This window comes from Talpa occidentalis, unplaced genomic scaffold, assembly GCF_014898055.3.
Source record: "Talpa occidentalis isolate TD23 unplaced genomic scaffold, MPIMG_talOcc4v2.1, whole genome shotgun sequence".
In the NCBI taxonomy this organism is placed as follows: domain Eukaryota; kingdom Metazoa; phylum Chordata; class Mammalia; order Eulipotyphla; family Talpidae; genus Talpa; species Talpa occidentalis.
Window position 1 is genome coordinate 88,960,674 of NW_026555331.1, and position 21,612 is coordinate 88,982,285.

At 41.5% G+C, this 21,612-nt stretch overlaps 1 protein-coding gene across 1 annotated transcript in view; it reads left to right on the forward strand.

The window, feature by feature from the left end:
- Positions 1–8,643, forward strand: part of GLCCI1 (glucocorticoid induced 1) — a 93,610-nt gene extending 84,967 nt beyond the window's left edge. Inside the window, 2 exon segments of the mRNA XM_037508213.2 lie at positions 4,543–4,663; positions 5,739–8,643. Coding sequence (XP_037364110.1) covers positions 4,543–4,663; positions 5,739–6,087 — 470 coding nt within the window. The 3' untranslated portion in view covers positions 6,088–8,643.
- Positions 8,644–21,612: the final 12,969 nt, after the last annotated feature.

A 21,612-nucleotide genomic window follows, 5' to 3' on the forward strand; every position in this document is an offset into this window, starting at 1 on the left:
AAGGAGCCTAACATTTGGAACCTAAGTGAGTCTCAGTTATTCAAAACACAATCTAATTTCAAAGAGTTCAAAAATACTAATAGCAATGCTTGTGGTGTTATTTTCTCTCCCATATTATTTGTTGAATGCTGATCTAAAGGACATCTTAGCTGTAGCTGGAAACTTTTATTAAAATTCTCTATCAGAATTTTATTAGAATTCTCTATCAGAGTTGATTTTAAATTTTAAACCATAGAAATGATTTGTAAACGTCAGTCATTCTCATTAAAATTTGGCCTTGGTGTTAACTGAAAATGGGGACTTTTCAGTACAATTGGTAATGCCAACTGGTTTCAAGTGTTTTGCTAAGAAGTGCTCCATAATTGTTTGTTTCTTCTGATTTCACTAGGTTACCAAACTACAATTCAGCTGATAACTTCATTTTCTAAAGCAGAATAAGCAATTTTAATACTACAGCAGTAATCGTTTATCTTTGATTCAGTCAATCATATTTCTAATCTTGACACTATTAACTAATGTATAATTTTGCTCTTAGTATGGTCATTGAGTGTAGTCTCTTGAATTCTATGCTCACTTTCCCAGTCTCTTATTCTAGCTGGGAAAGATAGAGTAAGAGTTATGTTCCACTGGTTATTGCTTAAACATACTATTAAAATATTTTCTTTGTAGAGGGTATAGAGACTCTGCATGTTTTAGACATTAATTTTAATTTCAAGACGGTAAATCTTTGTATGCCAAAAGATGCCATCATGAACTGGCAGAGTTCTTGAAGGCAGTGAGAAAACTGGAGAATCTGGTACTCCAAATATTACTCTTCTTTCTTGCCAGAAACAAAATCTTATGTACCTGAATAAAGTTTAAAGTGTGAAGATCTATGAAAAATGACATTTCTGTTACTCTCATTTGCCTGGAGAGTAGAATAGGCATTTAATCACTGAATGAATCACTTTTTTTAACGTGCAAGTTAGGAATTATATGTTCTTTCTACTATTGTAATATTTGTTGAGAGTATACTGTGTTTCAGGCACTGTCCTATTCCTTGTACACACATTTCTCACAGTTACTATTATCAGTAGATATTCCCATTTTACAGACTAGAAAACAAAATTACCAAGGTTGTGCAGTTTGGGCAGCCACATACAGGTTAGGTGACTTGATTACAAACCAGCGTTTTAACCTTTTCGGTATTAATTCTCAAATTTGGCAGCACTTCAGAAGTATTTGGGCCCTTAAAAAAAAAAAGGAAAAAAAGCACATATCTACCCACATAAATGAGTCAACTTAATATATATGATTTTTTTTATGCTGGAATTGTGAGCTATATAACTTAATAGACCAGAAATAGTAAAAGTTGTTTATAAGGAGAAATTCAGAAAACATGTAACTATAAAAGTAGATATAGTTTAACGAATATTGTTTCTATATTGAATTCCAAACTTTAAAAATGTTTCTAGTTTTTCCACGCTTTAATTCACTGTCATATGTTTAAAAATATATGACAGGCTACTAGTGTTTTAATCATAAATACGGTACAAGTGCATAAGAATAAACTGGCACATTAATATACCCAATAAAGTATTCGCATACTCTTGATTTTCAGGGTTGGGTTATTTTTCTATAAAAATAGATAAGACTGCTATGAATACAGACAGATACGTAAAAAAATCATATCTATTGCATTTAATTTTATTAATTGAGATAGACCATGAGGCTGTAAGAACATATGGTAACATTTAACTTAATCTCAATTATTCTTAATCTCAATCTCATTTAACTTAATTTAACTTAATCTCAATTAACTTAATCTCAATCTCAATCTCAGTTACTATCCTGCTGTGGAATAGCAGAATGAGAAAATTTATCATGCTTGTGAACAAAAGGAATTGAATTAAGATTATAACGAGACTTCTCACCTTGAAGCTCCTGAGCAGTCATGGTCACCTCACCTACTATTTCTTACTAAAATGTGGTTATTAAATTCAGAGTTCTAAATAAGTAAGTTAGAGGTCTGAGTTTAGAACAGATAGAATAGTTTGTTCTTATGGGTAATTTTTAAAGCATACCAGTTTGGGAAAGCGAAAAATATATTTGGTATAGTGTTCCTTTGCATGTTATAGTAATTTAAAAAAAAATCACAGAATTTTAGAGTTAGTGGCAATTCCTTTAGTGATAGAGAGACCCATATATGTAGTTGGGTTGAAGTTTATATAACTGCATAATTAATAAAAAAGCTAAAACCACAGACTAGGTGTCTCCATTTTATGTTCTTTTTCGCAGTCTATTGGATTGCCTATTTATCTGAGGAAAAAGCTCCACATTTAATAAGTTTTTGTTTATAGTATCCAAATTAATTTTGTCAAGTTATGTCTTTCCAGACCACAAACATTTAATGTAAGTACATATTTTCAACAACAAAAAAAATTTATTGAAAAGAAAAAAAATATATAATAGCACTGAATACCATCTTTCTAAGATAGTAGTATGATTTTTTTTAACATCAATCACATACACCCCCCCCAAAAAAAAAAATAGAACAAGAATGTTTAGGTGAGAAAAATCTAAAAATATAAGCCTTTGGCATTGAAATTTTTAAGAAGACCATTTAATTCATTCTACATTGTTAATGGGAAGACAATCAGTTTTGCAAATTATCCAACTCACATCTAGCTTTCAACTCTGGGAAAGTTCCTTGAAAACATCAATAAACTTGTGAGAGGAATCATGTGGTATATATCATGATGATATATAAGAGTTTGAATATAGAAGACTGTAACTGTGGCCAAGGTGGGATCAAAATAAGGGAGATCCCTATGTCAACTATGGTGACATAGTCATCCCTGCTGATGGGAGAAAAGGCTTGTGAAGGCATAGAGCCCGTGGCTTCAGGCCACTGGCGCACCATGTGGAGGCATCACAGGCATATATACTTCTCATGTATTTCCTCTGCTTGGCTTGTTAGTGTTCGGCTAGTAAAGCAAGGACAAGCTGTATTTTGGGTATAAGTTCAAGGCCTCATTCTCATCAGTGTTTGATTGTGGACCATCTTTTTGGTCTGGCCTAGCTCAATAAAGCACATCAACTTCAGACTTTGGTCAGAATAATGATACATCTAAATAAGAGAGAAAGTCATTCTCTTTTCTCACATTTGTTTAAGCAATATAAATGTTGAATCTAAGAAAATCCTCAAATCTAAATAAGTATGAAAAAGCCAAGCTTAACTCTAAGACACAATTCCTTTCGAGAGATTCCACATAATTTGTAGGGACATGCATAACAATAGTGATGCACAAGCTGGTTTTCCAGGTTTCCCAATTGCATGGCCTTATTTTGTAGGCAATGATTTCCCAGCCAGAGATATAACTCTATTCAAATATAAGCACACATTTGCATTCCCAAGACTCACATAGATGCTCTGAATCATTCACAAATTCACTCTGAGTGTGCCTGAAGGGTCTACTTTCTCAGCATACATTAACGATAAAACATTCCTTTTATTCAGATTCTGAATGCTGGACTGTGTTCTGTATCCTAAGCTAAAGCAACTTATCAAAATTATGACAAATGTGATTATGGTACTAATAATGTCTTTCAAAATATATTAAAATAACATATCAATAGATCACATACTTAGTATTTTAGCAGTGAGGATTGGTTTGCATTAAGTCAGTTTGTTTAAATAGGGCTATTGTACCTATACAGATATGTTACTGACTTTAAAACTTGGCATCTTAAAAAGGTAATGACACATTTTGGTGGATTTGAATTTCCAAAATCCTTTGCCAGGTAGGAAAGGAAGAAATTTCATATAGATTTTATGACTTTTCATGAATAGACCATTTTCTTTTTGGTCAAAACTATGAAGAAAAACATGTTAGGTATAGATGTTTTTGGATTTCTCATCTTCCAGTTACAAAAATACAAATTGTGCTGGAAAAGTTCTTTTATATAGATATTTTAGAAGCAAAATACTGAGCGAATTACCTTTTTCTTGATGGAGTGAGGGAAAAAGACATTATACATTTTAAACCTGCTTTTTCTTCTGTATATATGTCATTCATAGTGTTTAATTAGAAAGCTGATGTTTCTGTTAAGAACATTTGTAATGAAGATTATTCCACATACTAAACATTCTAATTAAATTGATTGGACAGTGAGAAAATACAGAAATCTTGTTTTAATCATCACTAGTAGTTATTTTGCTTGATTTATATGTATTATCCATTCATTTGCATTTTTGAAATACGTAATAAATAATATTTTTTTAGGATCATAGTTCTACTTTATTCACAAAGCTGTTTTCGGGATCAAAATAGCCTTCTTTTATGTTCTGTGTTATGACAGATTACTGTTGCATTGAAGCTTTTATTTCTAAGAAATGTAGTACACAAGGGTGTTAGAAATAGTGTTGAAATAAAGGAAGCTCCATGGTGGAAACAAAAGGACAATAGTGGATGAATTGTGCAAAGGCTGCTTGTTTGGAAATCAAACTTAATTTAAAAGAGCTTTCAATCACTAGTTAATATAACTGCTTTAAATTTACAGACAGTGGGAGTAGCTCACCGTTACCCAAGTATGCTTCATCTCCCAAACCAAACAACAGCTACATGTTCAAACGGGAGCCCCCAGAGGGATGTGAGCGAGTGAAGGTCTTTGAGGAAATGGCGTAAGTAATGTCTTTTCTATCAGCTGGGATCTGCAAAGCTATAAAGCTTTTTACTGAGACCAGTTGATTACAGATGAATCAACTACTCCATCCAGCTGATAATGTGTTTCAAAAGCAAATTATGAAAAGAAAATTGAATAGGTAAAAGGGAACTCATTGAAGAAGCATTGGCGTTTGTATGCTGGAAATGTATACACTAATACAAAGAATTTTCCTTTTAAAAACTCTTAGTTTAGATGACTAACAAAGACATTTAGCAGCGAAGTTAATATCCGTGTATGGCTTACTACAGTGATTCCAAAGCCAGAAGAAAAATAGCCTCCTCCCCTATAGACACAGATAACATGTGTAGCCATTAAATTTAGATGTCCTGTTCACAGATGTTTTTTCTTTTTGAAATTTCAAGATGTATAAATTAGAAATTAAAGGAAGAGAGGTTTCATACCATAAACACTTGGCCGAATAGCTCAAGATCAGCCCAGGTGATTCTTGGACTCACTCATCCCTTTGCCTGGTGCAGGTGCTCTGTGGAGGTTTCTGCACTCTCGCAGGCTAGCAGGGCAGAGGCCCCTCTGACAGGCGCTAACAGCTTCCTTCCCGGGAATGGGAGGAGAGGACCCTGCACTGTTGGGCTAACTGGCTCTTTGAGAAACTACTGAAACTTTTTTTTTCCTAATCTGTATTAGAAGTATATATAGAAATGCAGAAAAAGGAGAAAATGCTTAAAACTGATACACAATGGGGTCATCCCATATCCGATAAACTTTTTCTTAACAGAAAGGCATTGTGTAGATCATTTTTCCACGTTCCTAAATGATCGAAAGCAAACTAATGACCTCTGAAAAACAGTTGTCTGCCCAGTCCTTTTGAAAATGCATCTATCTCAAATACAACTGCAGTGCTGTGTACATCGGTAGTCTGCCAGCTGACTTGCTATGGAAGATGTTTACCCCTCTGTGTACACTTAACTCATTCCCTTCCATTCACATTTTAGCCATTTTAGAGACCTCCAATTAATTCAGAAAGTGCTTGCCTTTTTACTGATGGTAAACCTAATTCTGTTTTGTGATTTTAGGTCTCGTCAACCTCTCTCAGCCCCTCTCTTTTCATGTCCTGACAAGAACAAGGTTAATTTCATCCCAACTGGATCAGCTTTCTGTCCTGTGAAACTTCTAGGCCCACTCTTACCTGCCTCCGACCTGATGCTCAAGAACTCTCCTAACCCTGGCCAGAGCTCAGCCCTTGCAGCCCTGAACGTTGAGCAGCTCTCCTCCCGGGTTTCCTTTACGTCTCTTTCTGATGACACCAGCACGGCAGGCGCCACAGAGGCCTCTGTCCAACAGCCATCCCAGCAGCAGCAGCAGCTCCTGCAGGAACTGCAGGGCGAGGAACACCTCTCTGCTCAGAACTATGTGATCATCTAAAGCGAAGGGGGAGCTGGCCTCTACCCTGCGTCCCATGGATTAGGAACTAGATCCCAGACATCTTATCTGCATGGAGTGACAAATTTTCTGACCACCACCACCAACAGAATACTTATCAGCATCCTAAAATATCTCTTTACACTGATTTTGGCAGGGACGGAACTCCTATTCAGCAGTTTTTGTGGAAAGCAGTAATACTTGCAAATGTGTCATTCGGCATTTTAAGTGGAGACTATGCATTTCATAGTATGTTTGACAGATTAGTACTGTGTCCTGTGTTTTGTTCCAAATTCTTCAGTATAAATAAGCTCTATATCAAAAAGTTGCCTGTCTAACTAGAAAATGTCTTGCTGTGTTTTGTCCTATGGAAAATACTGTACTTCAGGATTATGTTTACAATTGATCCAGGTGTTTGTTTCTAACTTCTGTAATACATACAATGCAAAAAAATAAACCAACAAATGGCCACAACAGTTGCACAGTGCCCACTCTATGGCCTAGCTTCAGGTACTTCAGTGGAAGTCTAAACTCAGGTAACTTGGAATGTATATCATATTGGGATATTAAATATTTCACAGCTAAAAAGCTAAAGAGGGAACATCACTCTTTTGCCTTTCCTTAGTTTATGCATTTCCCTTTCCTCATTACATTCCACATTCTTAGAATAAGAAGTGCATTCAACCCTAGGAGAACGATAATCCTGGACATGGGTGAACATGAGGAGAACCAGCAAATCTGTGGTGTCTGACATCACTTTTGTCATGTGGTTGCGCGTGCAACAACTGTTGCTTGCGTTCACTGTTCCAACATGTGTAAGCGTGGCTTTTTTTTTTTTAAATGAGTTCAGATGTTGCTCTGTTGACAATTATGATGTTGCAAAAGTGTCCAGGACTAGACTGTACCTAAACATTCTACATCGTGTGTGATGGAATTTAAAGACGAGAATGTCTAGGTTTCTTTTTCAGAACAAGTGAAGAGGACGGCGTGGTGGTGATGTGTCGGCTACATTGGCCATCAGGGTCATGAAATGCTACTGTTTGATCTAAAGGCATATTAATGTTGACTTTCTCTTTTGGAGATGATTTAATTTGCAGGTTAAAATGACACACGTTTGGCTATTGTTTTCCTCAAGCGGGTTAGGTACGTGAGTTCCATTCACTTAGAGAATATGTGGGACTCAGAATTAGTGCAGTGTAAGTAAGCAGGTTATTTGGTGACTTAAAAAAGCGGTAGTTTGAAGCAGTCTCTTTTGAGCCTCTCATAATAATGTCATGAGTACTTCTGTGGATATTGTGGATGTGTGAAATGGAGCATAAACCCAAGCAAATAGCCTTGAACTTGCAAACTCAACCTAACTTCAACAAGGTGTGAAGAGAGCGCTACATATTCCTGATTGGTCAGTGGAAGAACCTGGCTTTCAGATATTTTCTGCAGCACAAAGAGAATATCCAAAAGCAAAGGGAGGTTCTGCATTTTTATTCCATTGTTTTCAGTTTAGTAAAACCCAGAGTTGTTTTTTCTACACCTAAAGTGTAAGGCACGATTTTCTCAAGAATTAGGAGAATGAGGTGCCTACCATTTGAGGAACGTTTCAGTTCCCTTCAGTCATTCTGGGTTTTTCTTTGTTCTATATTCTAAGGGGATTGAAGAAGGAAGAGGTGGTAATAAAGAAGAAAGCAACACCACTGATTTTTTTTTAAGAGAAATGGAGTATGTGTGTGTGTGCGTGTGTGTTTATGTGTATGTGTGTTTGTGTGTGTGTTCTGTGTATTATTTTGTCATGATCCCAATTCTTCCCACCAAAGTTTGCAGTAATATTCTCTCCTGAAGGTGCATTCTGGCTCCTTTAAATTAGTCAGTGTTATATTGTAGGAGACTGTCATGGAAAAGGACTCAGTTTACTTTTGCCATTTTCACAGGGGAACCTTTTAAAACAATCTTTTCAGCAGCAGACACCTTTAACCCTAATAATCTCAGGCCTTGATGAAAATACTATATTTTGTAGATTATGGTTAAAGGGAGAAAATTATTAGTTCTGTAAGATAAATATGAGCTCCATTAACTTCTGATATCTGGTTTAGCATTATAGAATGTGTTGCTCTTATGCCCTGCTTTTGTCCAAATAAGATGCAATAGTATCAATATCAATTTCTGAAAGATGGACTGAATATGCTTTTCTGGTGATGAAATCTGATGTACGATATTTATAGTGATGTGCTTTTATTTTCTCATGAGAAACAATATTAATTGTGTTGTACATTTGTTCTTAGCATATATTAAAGTTTTGAACCAAATGTGTTAAAACTTATGCTTTGCCATGTACATTTCCCAGAAGTTGTTGAGCTCAAATGTATCCTACATCCAGCTGTAGAAATTTGTCAGAAATTGTTTAAATTTTGTATATAGTTGTACTGTTTAATTCTAGCCACTGCGCTGAACAGTATTCGAGTTACCATACAATATGGCTTTACACAAGGAAATGTGTGGCTTTTGTTTTGTATTTTTTCAGTATAGAAGTTCCTGTGTCTTATTTAAATAAAGTTATTAGTAAAACTGGAATCGTTTGCATATGTTTTTGGAAAGATTCGGGTTGTTAGCATTTTACCTGACAGAGATGAATTCAGCTCAGGGCAACAGCCAGATTCAGTACTCTTTGAGTTCCTGGCACTGTAGGGAGTCTACTGGATCAGATTTCCACAACCCGATTTCCTCTTGACATTTAATTTACACACTTTACATCACAAGTTAGGAAGCTTGCTGTCTAAAGCTCCAAGTCTTTGTACTGCCCCCAGCTATGATCAACTTAGAGAAAACATTGTCCCCACCTCATTGTTTTATACCTAAGAATTATTTGTGGAGCTGTTTAACTTCAGGGAAAGCAAGCACCTCAAAGGAAGTTGCAGATTTCTTGCAAAGGAAGCAGCAGCAAAAAAAAAAAAAAAAAAAAAAAATTGGTCACACTGTTGATGTTAAGGTTTAGCATGAGAGGGAGGAAAACTTTACAGAGCAGAGGAGTGTTGATGTTGTGCCCAGTTATCCAAATAGGGCCATGATAGGCCACGTGGTACCTGAAAGAAAACACAAGCCACTTGGTGAAGTCATTTACCAGCAATCTTCTTTATTTCTGAGGCACATCTCAGAAGAGCTTGACAAAATTTGACCTTTAAATTGAACTTATTGTAGTGGGATTGTTTTGGCCAATAGTAAGAATTATCAACTATTTTCTTGAGGATGCTATCATTTTAGGCAGGAAGTTATCTACCTTAACCTAAACATTCCACTCTTAGTGAATATGAAGGAAAAGTGGAATTCTCAGACCCATCACTGCTTGACTCAGTCATACGAGCTTAATATATATAACTTTGAGAAACAAGTCATCATTTGCAAAATCAAACCTAAGGTATAAGGAGGGGGACATGAGACCTAAGAACTTACATATAAGTTCTTCTTTATCTTACGTTAGCTAGAAATAATCACGTGAAGTTTATGAATACCGCAAAAAAAAAAACGTTTACTCCCATACCACAGTGTGAGGTCCCCACAAACAACTTCTACCTTCTACCCCAACTTTGATGCTCAAGTTTTTTTTCCCCTATCCATTTACTGCTTTGTGAACCCAGGTCTCTTGGATGCTGTAGAGGCTTGGGGAAGATGGATCCATTCATTCAAACCTTAAATAAAAATTCATGTGCTATATTGGCTAGCCCCACCATTCCAGCAGTCTAAAAAACATGTTCCCTCAGATTTCTCATGCCAGGTCAACTTCAGAGATTAAATGGCCCCTGTTGTACCAAATCTATACTCCTTTCCATATCCTTTCTTCCTTGTCCCAGAAGACAAATACTGGAATTCTATGTCCTTTAGATTTCACAACTTAAGTCAGATTTGCCTTTTATCTCACCACTAAATTTCAAGCTGCAGAGACATGATGGCAACTGATCAGAGAGCAATGCCATGTGGGTTAATTTCTTCTGAAATAGGGTTCCGATGGCAAGGAAAGGAGGTCACTAAAGTAGCCTCTGTACTATAAAAAAGGGTGAGCCGATCATGCCTATGAACCAATAATGCCCATGCCTGGTTTTGTCCTTAAAACTTCACTGAACCAAAGCCTTGCTCATTTGTTTAGGTATTGCCTGAGGGTATTTTGCAGTACAATGGCAGAGCTAAGTATTTGCAACAGAGATCTAAGGCCCACAATACCTAGAGTATTTAATACCTGGGCATTTACAGAAAGAATTTGCTGACCTCTGATGTAGACCTGGAGACAGACTAGGTTCTCTCTTTTTGGCAGTGGCAGAACAGAGTGCGACCTGTGGCAACTGGAGCCCCAGAAGGACAAGCATTTAGAAAGTTTCTTCCCCTCTTTGACCTAGTATTAGTTGAAAGGAGTTCATCTGAAACTGTAACCAAAGGAGGCATTATGCTTCAGAAAAATCTCAAGGAAGTATTGTAAGCAACAGAAATAGTTGTTGGATTGGGCTCTAAAGGAAAGGGTGGGGAGATTCAACCAGTTAGTGTGAAAGTTGGAGAAAAACCCTTCTCATAGACTATGGAGACACCAAAAGAGTTCTAGAAGACAGGTGACAATCTTGGAAAGCATATAGGCCGAAATCATGATTGAGATGGCATCATGTGAGGCTGCGTATTCCACTGAGCTTCTGAAATCTTCCATCATGTAAATAATTATTGTGTCTCTTTTATAATAAACAAATACTTTGCAGAAAACAAATAAAGAACAGACTCGCTGTAGGTAACTTGTATCAGGCATATGGCTATTTTAAAAATATGTTCACAATTTCTTTTTTTTTCAAAGATTTATTTTTATTTATACAAGAACTGGGGTACAGGCCAGATGTGCAGGAGGGTGAGAGGATTCACCAGAGACAGAGCGGGGAACAGAACAGGCAGACTGACTGAAATACACTGCTGAGGGGAGCAGCAGGCAAGACAGGAGAGGTCTGCTGTGCCATGTGGGTTGCTCTGAGGCCAACGGGGGTCGAACAGGCACTGCAGAGTCTGTGAACAGCTTCACAGTGCTGCGCTCAACAGCCTGCGCCACCAAGGAGGCCCTGTTCACAATTTCTTTGATGCAACTTCATTTGAGAAGTAGAGCTTAATTTTCTTCCCCTTAAGTATGGACTAGACCATTTCCCATGAATACAATACAGCAGAAGTGATGGGCTATCACTTCTGAGATTAGCTTATAAAAAATAGTCTTCTGTCTCCAGTGTGTACTCACTCAAATCACTTATTATGGGGAAGATAAGCCCTTGGCAAGCATCAGGATGATTGTAACTGCAGGAGAGCCCTCCAGTCAGGTCCAGCTAAGCCTCTCCTGGCTTCCTGACCCTCAGAAACAGATATTTTAAGGCATTAAGCTTTGAAGTAATTTGTTATATAGGGCTAGAGAATTACTAACACAATACAGCAGCCATCCCCCCATGGCCTCCCCCAACCCCTACACACCCATATACCTGAATCTGATACCAACATCACCTCAGGTCTTGCTATAGCATCTGTTCTGTGGGTCCAGAAAACAGGGCTTGCCTTTTCACAGTGTACACCTACTGGGAGAAACCCCTTTGGACTAGTTCCAAGACAAACTTTCTCATGGAAAATTTTGTTATTTGAACTCATGTTGGCGCCTTACCTCGTGGCATCAGGATACTCCCCCTTTCTGTGATTGGCTGTGCTCCTTTCGGCCCAGTGCGCATGACGACCTCCGGCGCACCAAATAAGGGCATGTGCCCTTCCGGGATTAGCTTCTTTTGGCCCAGTGCGCATGACGGCTTTGGCCTGCTTCTTCTGCTTCTGGTCCCCAGCTATAAAGCCCCGCCAAAACCGAAAGTAAACGAGACCTGAGATAGCTGAAGGAAGAGTGCACGTGTCTCCCTCCGTGGTGTACCCCTGTTCTTCAGGTCGCTGCTCTCCCCTCGAGAACCTCGTTGAACAGTCCGCGGGCTCGGACAAACTCACATAATGTTAAGTCTACCGTGTGTACCTAAACACGGTACCTAAAGCGTGTCTAACACTAAACATCTCACCTAAGACATCCAATGGGGAGAGAGGGCTAAATTTGTAGAAAAGAATTCCTGTGGAGAATAATGGAAAAGGGAGGGGGGCGATAGATGGTCAGTTTTTAAAACTGGGAAAGAAGAGGGGCCTCCCTGGTGGTGCAGACAGTTGAGCGCAGCGCTGTGAAGCTGTCCGCAGCCTCTGCAGTGCCGGTTCAATCCCCGCCGGCCTCAGAGCAACACACATGGTGAGCAGATCACTCCTGTCTCACCTGCTGCTCCCCTCAGCAGTGTATTTCATCAGTCTGCCTGTTCTGTTCCCCGCTCTGTCTCTGGCGAATCCTCTCACCCTCCTGCGCATCTGGCCTGTACCCCGGTTCTTGTATAAATAAAATAAATCTTAAAAAAAAAAACTGGGAAAGAAGAAAAAGTAGATTCAAGAAAATGAGAAATATTTCCACCCTGAAAGTGGAAATATTTTTTTCCCTTCAGTTATCAGTGTTACCCCATTGGTTCTAAAGTAGCCTTTCTCTTTCCACAGCCATTTGCATGTCTCAAAGAGGAGAGGAAAGGTAAATTTTTTCAAATGTTCCAGATCAGTTTGGTGATGGGCTCACTCATTCGAAATAGCCATTTTCTTAACACTAAGGATTTCAACAATTAGATCAATTTTCCTTCATAAGGTTTTTTTTTTTTTTTTTTTTTTTTGATGACAAGGAATGGGTTGCTTTTCACACTATAAATTATACTCAAGTCTTGGCATCAGCTTTAAGCATGACTCTGATGACATTCTGTTAACCAGAATTGGGTACGGCCCTGCAGCAATGGATGTTATTTCAAACCACTGTCTGGAAGCAAGCAGGATGAAAGGTAGATCTAGGGCTCCACACGGACCTGCCAAGTGGACGAAGGGTTCATGTTGGAAAGCAAACCTTTTCTTGGGTTTCTATTCCACTTTGTAAAGGAAGGGGATTATACTCAAGGGACAGAAGTTAACAAAAGACACTCCTCATGTGCTGCAATGAACAGCCTGCCATTTTTCATATGAGCTGAAATCAAGGCCAACAGGGTAATCTCAACTCACTCTCCATTCATCTGCCCGTTTGATTACAGACAAACGTCCACTGTGGTCCCTCCTGCTTCCTTCCCCAAAGACCACCCGGGAGCTTTGCATGAGACATTATTCCTGTTTGAATCCCTGGTCCTTTCTCTTGATCACTGCCCGGAGTCCATGAGCACCGCAGCCGGCCCTGTGGGAAGACAAGAGAGATACAGGAGGAGGTTAACAAGGTCACGCTTGGGAAATAGGAGCTGCTGGGAGGAGGGAGTTGAGGCAAGGTTTGACAATATTCACATGCTCTATTGAAATATTTGATTTTTTTCTTCTAATAGGCATATATTCCTTTCATGATGTTTTGTGAACTGAAAGAAGACAAGGAAGCAACATGATCTTCATTCTGCAGAATTGTTGATAACCTCTTCCCTCTGCCTGCGCCACCTTCTCACCATCCACCATCACCCAGTTTGCAGCTTAAAATGGATGTGACCAAACAGACTGCATATTCTAGAAAGACAAGGTGAAATTTCAGGGAAATGACCAACATGAAAAAGTTTTCACCCAGAGAAAATCAGAGTTTATCAGCTTCTCCCTCCTTTGATTCTGAACTGCTGAGCATATAAAACCAGGTATCAAGTGTAAGAATAGTGGATATAAAATTAATAGAAGCAGCTCACAGTTCCTATAAAGCTGTAGGGACCTGGAATAATGATAAACTCTGAGCAGCAGCCACCGAGTCAGGAAGAGGAGACCCCAGTAGAAGACAGATGGCCGGCAGTGTCCTGGACACGGAGGCAGCCCAAGTGGTCCGGTCAGTGTGAGGAGCATGGCTGTCTGCTTCAGCCCGGGCCCACACCTCTGCCTTTCCCAGGTGATTTTGTCTTTACTGTGGACATGGATTACAGGCCAGGAAAACCACCCTGCTTGGCCCCGGCTCCTCTGCAGATTCACCATTGAAGCCCAAGTTAGAGAATCCAGGGCTCCCCTCAGAGCTGATTCCAAGGGCAGGGAACAGATGGGTGGCAGACTGCAGGTAGCAAGAGTTGGGCTAGTGTGTTGTCAGGATTTGTTCTCTCCCTGCTAGCTTCTTCCTTTCCAGATGGAGTCAAAGTCACAACTCATCTAGGATGACAACTCCTATTGGCAGGATAAAAATACCCCTCAGTTTGATGGCCGAGGTCCATGCATGACCAACTCAGGTATTCAGGGCTAGGAGAGCGGAAACAGGACATGGTGGCTGTGACTTCCCTGCGGGAAAGTTGTCAAAAGCCCCTCCACCCTGTTTATGCGGGGACGGTGCGGGCTCAGGGCTCACAGGAAGCTCCAATCACATCGCTGCCCTTTGCTTCAGCACCTGTGATTAGCATGAACATTTCTGCTTTTATTCTTCTTTGACCCCTTTGAGAATTTTGACCTCTAGACCACTTCCTCAGGGGGGAAGAAATCCAAAGGGGGCATTTTTACCCCAAATTACATACCATTTCAAAGGATGTACCAAACTTTTGGAGTCAGGAGGTCCATAAGTCTCTGGACCAGAATAAAGTACATGATAAGACAGAAAAATTTATAACCCAGTTGCCAGAAATCGTGATGCCATGTTGGAAGAGGATGGCTAGTGGCAAGCACCATGACAACCTGAGAATGTCCTCTTGTGCTGGAGGCAGGGCTAGGGTGAAGGAGGCGTTGGATGTCTGGGAGCTACTTTGATCAGAGCCAAAAACAAAAAACAGCCCTCCTGGGGAGTGACTGGAGAAGGAAGCCCCACAGAGCAGACACATGGCCCAGTCTGTAGTGACAAAGTGCTCTAAAGTTAGCTGCCTCCTTGCGGATGGCACAGGGCACCTGGGTCCAAGTTCTCCAATTTCAGAGGTTTGCTGAACTTGTCCATCTGCTCACTCCTAGGGCAAATTGTGAGGAATTGCACTCGCCAGTGATCACTGAGGGCAGTAGTTACTGAGACAGACCCCAGGGCCTGTGTCCCTATCGCAGGGGCAAGCCAGTGGCTTGGATAGTCTACTGAAGGGCTGTTGGAGCATAGGCAATAGGCACAGGCCGTGGATGGTGGGGGGTATCATGGATCGATAGAGAGCCTGGGAGTCCAGAATTCAGTCAAAGCTAATCATGTGCTTATTGAGAACACTGGGGCAACAACTATGGCCAAATGCTTGGAACTCTACAGCAAGCATTTGAGTCAGTTGGGAAGAGCCGGCCCCTCAGGTAAGTTTCCTACCAGTTATCAGAAGGCAGGACATGGGTGTTTATCCTGATTGAAGGCCAAACATTAAATTTTCCGAGGAAAGTATAAGAAAGTACAAAGCGACAGGAGGACAGCCACGGATCCTTCTGCTGACTGGACCACCCGGGCTGTCTCCGTGTCCAGGCCGCTACCAGCCATCTGCTCTCCACTGGGGGCTCCTCTCTGCCACTTGGGGCTGCCTCTCAGACTTTGTCATTACTCCAGGTTCCCACTGCATTATAGGAATTGTGAGTTTCTTCTGTTGTGCCCATTATTCTTACACTTGAAAAACTGCTTCATGTTATTACCAGTTCAGAATCATAGGAGGGTGTAGCTGATAAATTCTGACTCTTCTCTAAGTGAAAATTATCCTGCTGGGTCTACCACATTGGCTTCCTGAGCGATTCTGCCTAGGCCGAAAGGTCCCGTGGCTCAGAGTGTGACCCACAAACCTATGACCACAACTCTCCTGGCAAAGTGGGAGCAGTGGTTTCTTCGAAGAGGGTATGGGTGTGACACAGGGGGTTTGAATGTTTATGTGTCAGTATATTCACATGGATTTTTTTCCCCAATCTCTTATAAGAAGACAGAATTGTCATTATTACAAGAACTTTGTCTACTAAAACAGAATGACTCACCAAAAACCATCCTTTCAGTAATACATATATGTTTTCTTCTTTCTTGTTCTAAGTTTTTCTATTTCAATTCAAAAGACTAAGAGCCTTTCCAGTGCAGAAAGAGCTGTACTCATGCAACATTCCAATTCCCTGTCCCACTGCCCAGTTCCTTGCAGTTAGATATGTGACATTTCTGGTCTATGGGCTGTGGAAGGAAAAGGAATCTGCTCCTTCTTTGGATGAAGCAAAGCAAGTCAACACCTGACACCCCAGCCCTGCCCTTCCTTGCCCAGGTACTGGGAAGCTCGTGTGGTCAACTGTAGGTGGTAGGGTTGACGCTCCATTCACTTGAGTCCCCACAGGTTTGTGGGCCCACCTTGGAAATAGAGCATGAGTGAGAATGGAAGAAAATGTCTTCATTCTAAGCCATGAAGATTTTGCGTTGATTGTTGTTGAAGCAAAGCAAGGCCTATCCTGACTTACCACAGGTGGGTGTTGGAAGACATCCCGGGAGAGCGCCTCTGGAGTTCTCTGGTGCTTAAAGCTGTTCAGGGCCTCCCCTTATGGCGCAGGTGGTTGAGCACAGTGCTGGGAAGCTTTCCGCAGCCTCTGCAGTGCCAGTTCTATCCTGGCCAGCGAGGTCCCGCATGGCATGGCAGACCTCTCCTGTCTCACCCTCTGCTCCCCTCAGCAGTGTATTTCAGTCAGTCTGCCTGTTCTGCTCCCCACTCTGTCTCTGGTGAATCCTCTCACCCTCCTGTGCATCTGGCCTATACCCCTGTTCTTGTATAAATAAATAAAAAAATCTTTTTAAAAAAATAAATAAATAAAGCTTTTCAGACTCCCAAATCCACAAACCAGTCCAAGGTTCTGCTTCCCCTGGTATTACAGGTGTTCTCTTTTCCTGTAGTGCTGAGTTGCTTTTGTGGAGGATCCAGAATCCAAATCCTTTTCTTCTATGTTTTTAAAAGCTACGCTTATTGAGGAATAATTTACACAGAGTAAAATTCACCCTTTTTAGTGTAAGCTTCTATGCACAGAGTCACACAATGTAACCACCAACACAACCAATTTATAAAAGAGTTCCAAGCCCTCTCCCTATTCAAACCCTCCCCCAACCTCAACCCCTGGCTACTGCCAATCTGATTTCTGTCCTTAGAGAGTTGCCTTTTCCAAAATGGCATTCAGATGGAACCAGAGTATATAGTCTTAAAAATCAGCTTTTATGTTGCAGTAAAAGCTTTTCTTAATGTTTACAGCTATCTAAGGGCAGCTATAGGATATTGTCAAAATTAACAGCTAAACAATGGAACAATTATTAACTATAGACTTCATTTGGATTTCATCCATTTATTCACTAATGTCGTTTTTCTGTCCCAGGACTGAATTCAGAATTCCACATGGCAGTGAGTTGTTCCTCCCTCCTGTGGTTGTTTGTCAATCTTTTCATGTCCTTGACATTTTTGAAGGTCAAGATATTTTGTAGACTGTCCCTCAATTTGAAAGGCTGGATTATGAGTTTTGGAAAAGAAGTGCCCTTCTCATTGCGTCATATGGGGGTATATTATAGCCACATGAATGATCAATATTTACTGCCAAATAATAGCCCATTGGATGCACGTACCACAGTTAGTTGATTCATGCAACTGGTGAAGGATTCTTGGGTTGCTTCCAGATTTTGGAGATTATGAGTAAAGCTACTACACACATTCACATCCAGGTTTTTGTGTGAACATGAATTTTTTTTTCCCCTCTAGGATAAATTCCTAAGTGTGGGGTTGCTGAGTTATATGGTAAGCGTGTGTTTAACTTTCTGTGAAACTACCAAATTGTTTTCTAAAGTGGCTGTTCCACTGTGCATTCTCATCAACAACGGGTGAGTGTTCCAGCTGCTCAGCACCCCAGTTCTTTTGATCAGTGTTCTGGTTCGTGGTTCCTTTTAAAAATACCTTTACGACTGACATGTTTTGCAAAGTGTCCCTTTTGTCTGCATGCAACCCACTCCATTTCTGCTAGACTCAGTATAGAATTTTGTACAACATTATGGAAAAACCAGGGACAACTTATTCATTAGGTTTTCAGGTTCAGCCCCCCTGCCTTCCTACCTTCCCATGCTGTCTAGCAATGAGTTAATTAATGATGGGGAGAGAAGCCGAGCTTGGCAAGTCTTATGAAAAGACGTGGGGGAAGGAGCAGCGTCTGTCCACATCTACCTCACCAGCACTGACCCAGTGAGGGACCCTCCCGGATGCCGGGGCATCCTGTGTGCTGCAGCATTTGCACGCACCTTTACATGCACCGCACTAAAGTCACTGGAACATCAATTTAGTTGCTCATGGCAACTCCATGAACAAATGCCACTATCCCTACTTTATGGGTGAGAAAATGAAAGCTCAGAGAGGGTGACTTATAGCTGGTAGCGCCTCTTGCCCACAGATTTGCCCAGCATCAGAAGCCAAATGTGCCTTGCGTGCTACTGTCTCAGTTTCTATCCCCAAAGGGTGCATTGAAAAATTGGCCTTTAAAAGAGGAGGGCTTTGGGGAGGGGGCCTCCCTGGTGGTGAAAGGGGTTAAGACACAACTTATGAAGCTATCTGCAGCCACTGCAGCACGAGTTTGATCCCCGGCCAGGGAGCTACCCACATGGTGCAGCAGACCTCTCCTGGCTCGCCCGTTGCTCCCCTCAGCAGTGTATTTCAGTCAGTCTGCCTGTTCTGTTCCCCACTCTGTCTCTGGTGAATCCTCTCACCCCCTGCACCTCTGGCCTGTACCCCAGTTCTTGTATGCATAAATAAATAAATCTTTAAAAAAAAAAAGAGGAGGTCTTTGGGAGGGGAGAAAAGAGAGATGGATTCTTAAAGGAGTTTTGTGAGTCTGAATTTTTTCTTCCTTTCTGTCGTTTCTAGTAAACACCTTGAATTGAAAGAAGCTTTAGCTGGGAGCCAGGCAACGTGGGCTCCAGCCCCGATTTTCCACTAATTTATAGTTGTTGTTGTTTTGAAATCCCTTTGGTCCTTTGCTTTCCTTATATGAGCAGGTTGGATGCAAAGAGCTCTCGGATCTCTTTCACTTCCTGCAAGTCAGCTGTAAGAGAGCTGCACGGAGGAATCCCCAACATTCCGCCAAGCACCCTGAGTCTTCCAGCCCCAGTGCCTACGGTGGTCTCACAGGGCCGCCAATAGTGGGTTCCTACAGGAAAACATCGCAGCTCTTAAACCCACCCTGTTTCATAGCCAGCTCTGGAAAACTACACAAATGTCTCCTCAAAGCCAATGGAAACCAGAGTGGATCGCTGTTTTGTTTTCTCCCTAGCATCCATGCCCTTTTCCTGTTGTAAGACTATTCCAGTTTCCCTTTGAGGAATGATCCTTTTTCCATCCCCAGTCCTTGTGAGTCAGACTTAAGGGACAGGCACAGGAAAATCTGGGAAAACTGTACATTTGCCATTGCCCACCCTCTCAATTCCAGTGATTGACTGATGATCGGACACAGGAACCCAAAACAGGCTTAATTCCAAGAAATTGCCATGTGGTACTGGACACCAATTTGCCTCCATATGAGGAAAGTCTGTTGGAATGAAGCAACACAGAAAGAATCAGAGCTGGGATCTGAAGAGCGGCCAATTGCTTACAATATAGTCTGAGCCCCAAGATCCAATGATGTCTGAAGCTTAACCCTGGATTTCCTAGTTCCCTGAGCAAATGTATCCACCTCACTTTTTCAGTTGCACAGTTAAAAAGAATTAACTTTTGTGTAATGTGTTCTTTGAGCTATTTTTTGTGTGTGTGTATATGTGGGACCCTCGCCGGTGGCCAGGGATCAAACTGACGTTGCAGAGGCTGCGGGCAGCTTCGCAACCCAGCACTCAACCGCTGTGCCACCAGGGGAGGCCCTTCTTTGAGCTATTTTGATCCACACATGACCCCCTCTCAAACTGCTATTTATTTTTGATTTTTAAGAAGGGATGAGAGACAAGGTCTAATGCAGTGTTGGTAAGTATATAGCATTGTTGCCACTACTCTCTGCCCCTTACCCATCTAAAACACCACTCATTTATCAGATTCCTGCTCAATATAGAATACTAGGCAGGCACTGCCAATCACTGTCAAGATAAAAACTATTTTCCAACAAAGATAAAGAGACCTATATCACAGGGCTGGTCTGTCTGAAGGACAGTAGCTGATTGCAAAGACAGATGGAACTCTTGTATATTGGTAAAGTCAAATAGTGCTCATCGTTAGCTCTGAGCCATGACCAGGGTCATCCACTTGCTTGGGGTCCCTCTGCAGTGGCCTCTGGGAGAGGAAAGCATGGAGAACAGTTAGCTGACTTCTGGAGCTGAACAGAGGCAGCAGGCCAGAGGGGTCTGGCAGGTGCCACCTCGACCCCATTGGCTATGTAGCCTCACTCAGCACTGTGGGGGCCTCAGCCCCAGCCCCGCTTCCACTGTAAACACCGGCCACGGCATGATGGATGAGCCCTGCCTACCTGCCCATGGTAGCTCAGGGTCCTGGGGCTGCCAACTCTGAGCAGATTACGTTTCCATAGGCAAAACTCTCCGACCAAAAAGTAGTTTCTTTCTAAGTTGGTGCATTTTAAATTCTGAAGCTGAAGGATGCTTTTCTCACTCTCCCAGAACTCAAAAATCAACTTGACATTTCTAAAATTACATTTTGAAGGCAATGAATCTACAAAATGTATCACAGCCCATGCCAGCTGGGGAAAAGTAAGAAAGGAGGAAATAGAAATGTTTCTGCCTCCCTCCCTTAAATGTGAATATTCTTTATATACTACTAGCTGGGGGTAGGGGCGAGGAGATGTGCAGACCACTGCAAATGGCAGGAACGTTTTCCAGGAGCAGGTGCTCTCTGCATTTGTGAGGGTTCTGCTGCAATCTGGGTTCAGATGGGTTGAAAATGAGGGAGAAGCAAGACTGGGTGTGAAGAGAGTGGGATACCTTTGTCTTCTTCATGTGGGTGGCTGAGGAGGACCCCGAGGTGGGCCCCCGAGGAAGCTCCCTGGCTGGGCAGCACATAGGCCACTTAAAAGAGAATCAGGCCGCAGCTGCTTCTTCTTACACTGGAGGGGTGGCCGAGGGGCTTTGTGTGAGCCCAGATCAAAACACGCCTATCAAGAGGGATCAAGAGCCCAGCCAAGTGGATTGCAGATGGGAAAGGGAATTGAGTCTCTTTATTTTAAACACAAATGTAAAGAAAATTCAAGGAGAAAAGGCCCCCATGTGCAATTCTCTCCTCTTACTTGGAGCAAAGCTGTCCAACTACACAATCCTTTCCCCTTCATGCAGAGATCAACTTTAAAATTGCAACCTGCTAGTATTTAAAGTGATCCATTCAACAGAGAAGAAGCCACCCCCGCCCCCACCAGGCTTCGTGGGCCTCCAGCCTGGGTGGAGCAAGTCAGCCTGCTGCTTCAGCTCCTTACTGTGGGTTTCCACGGCTGCAAACAAAATGTGACTCAGGATGAAACTATGAGTCCTTAATCCACATTCCACACAGGGCAGCTCCATTCAGCAATCATTAATCCAGTGCTTACAAGATGACTCCATGGTGCTAAGTACTGGGGAGACAGATGTGGGGACAT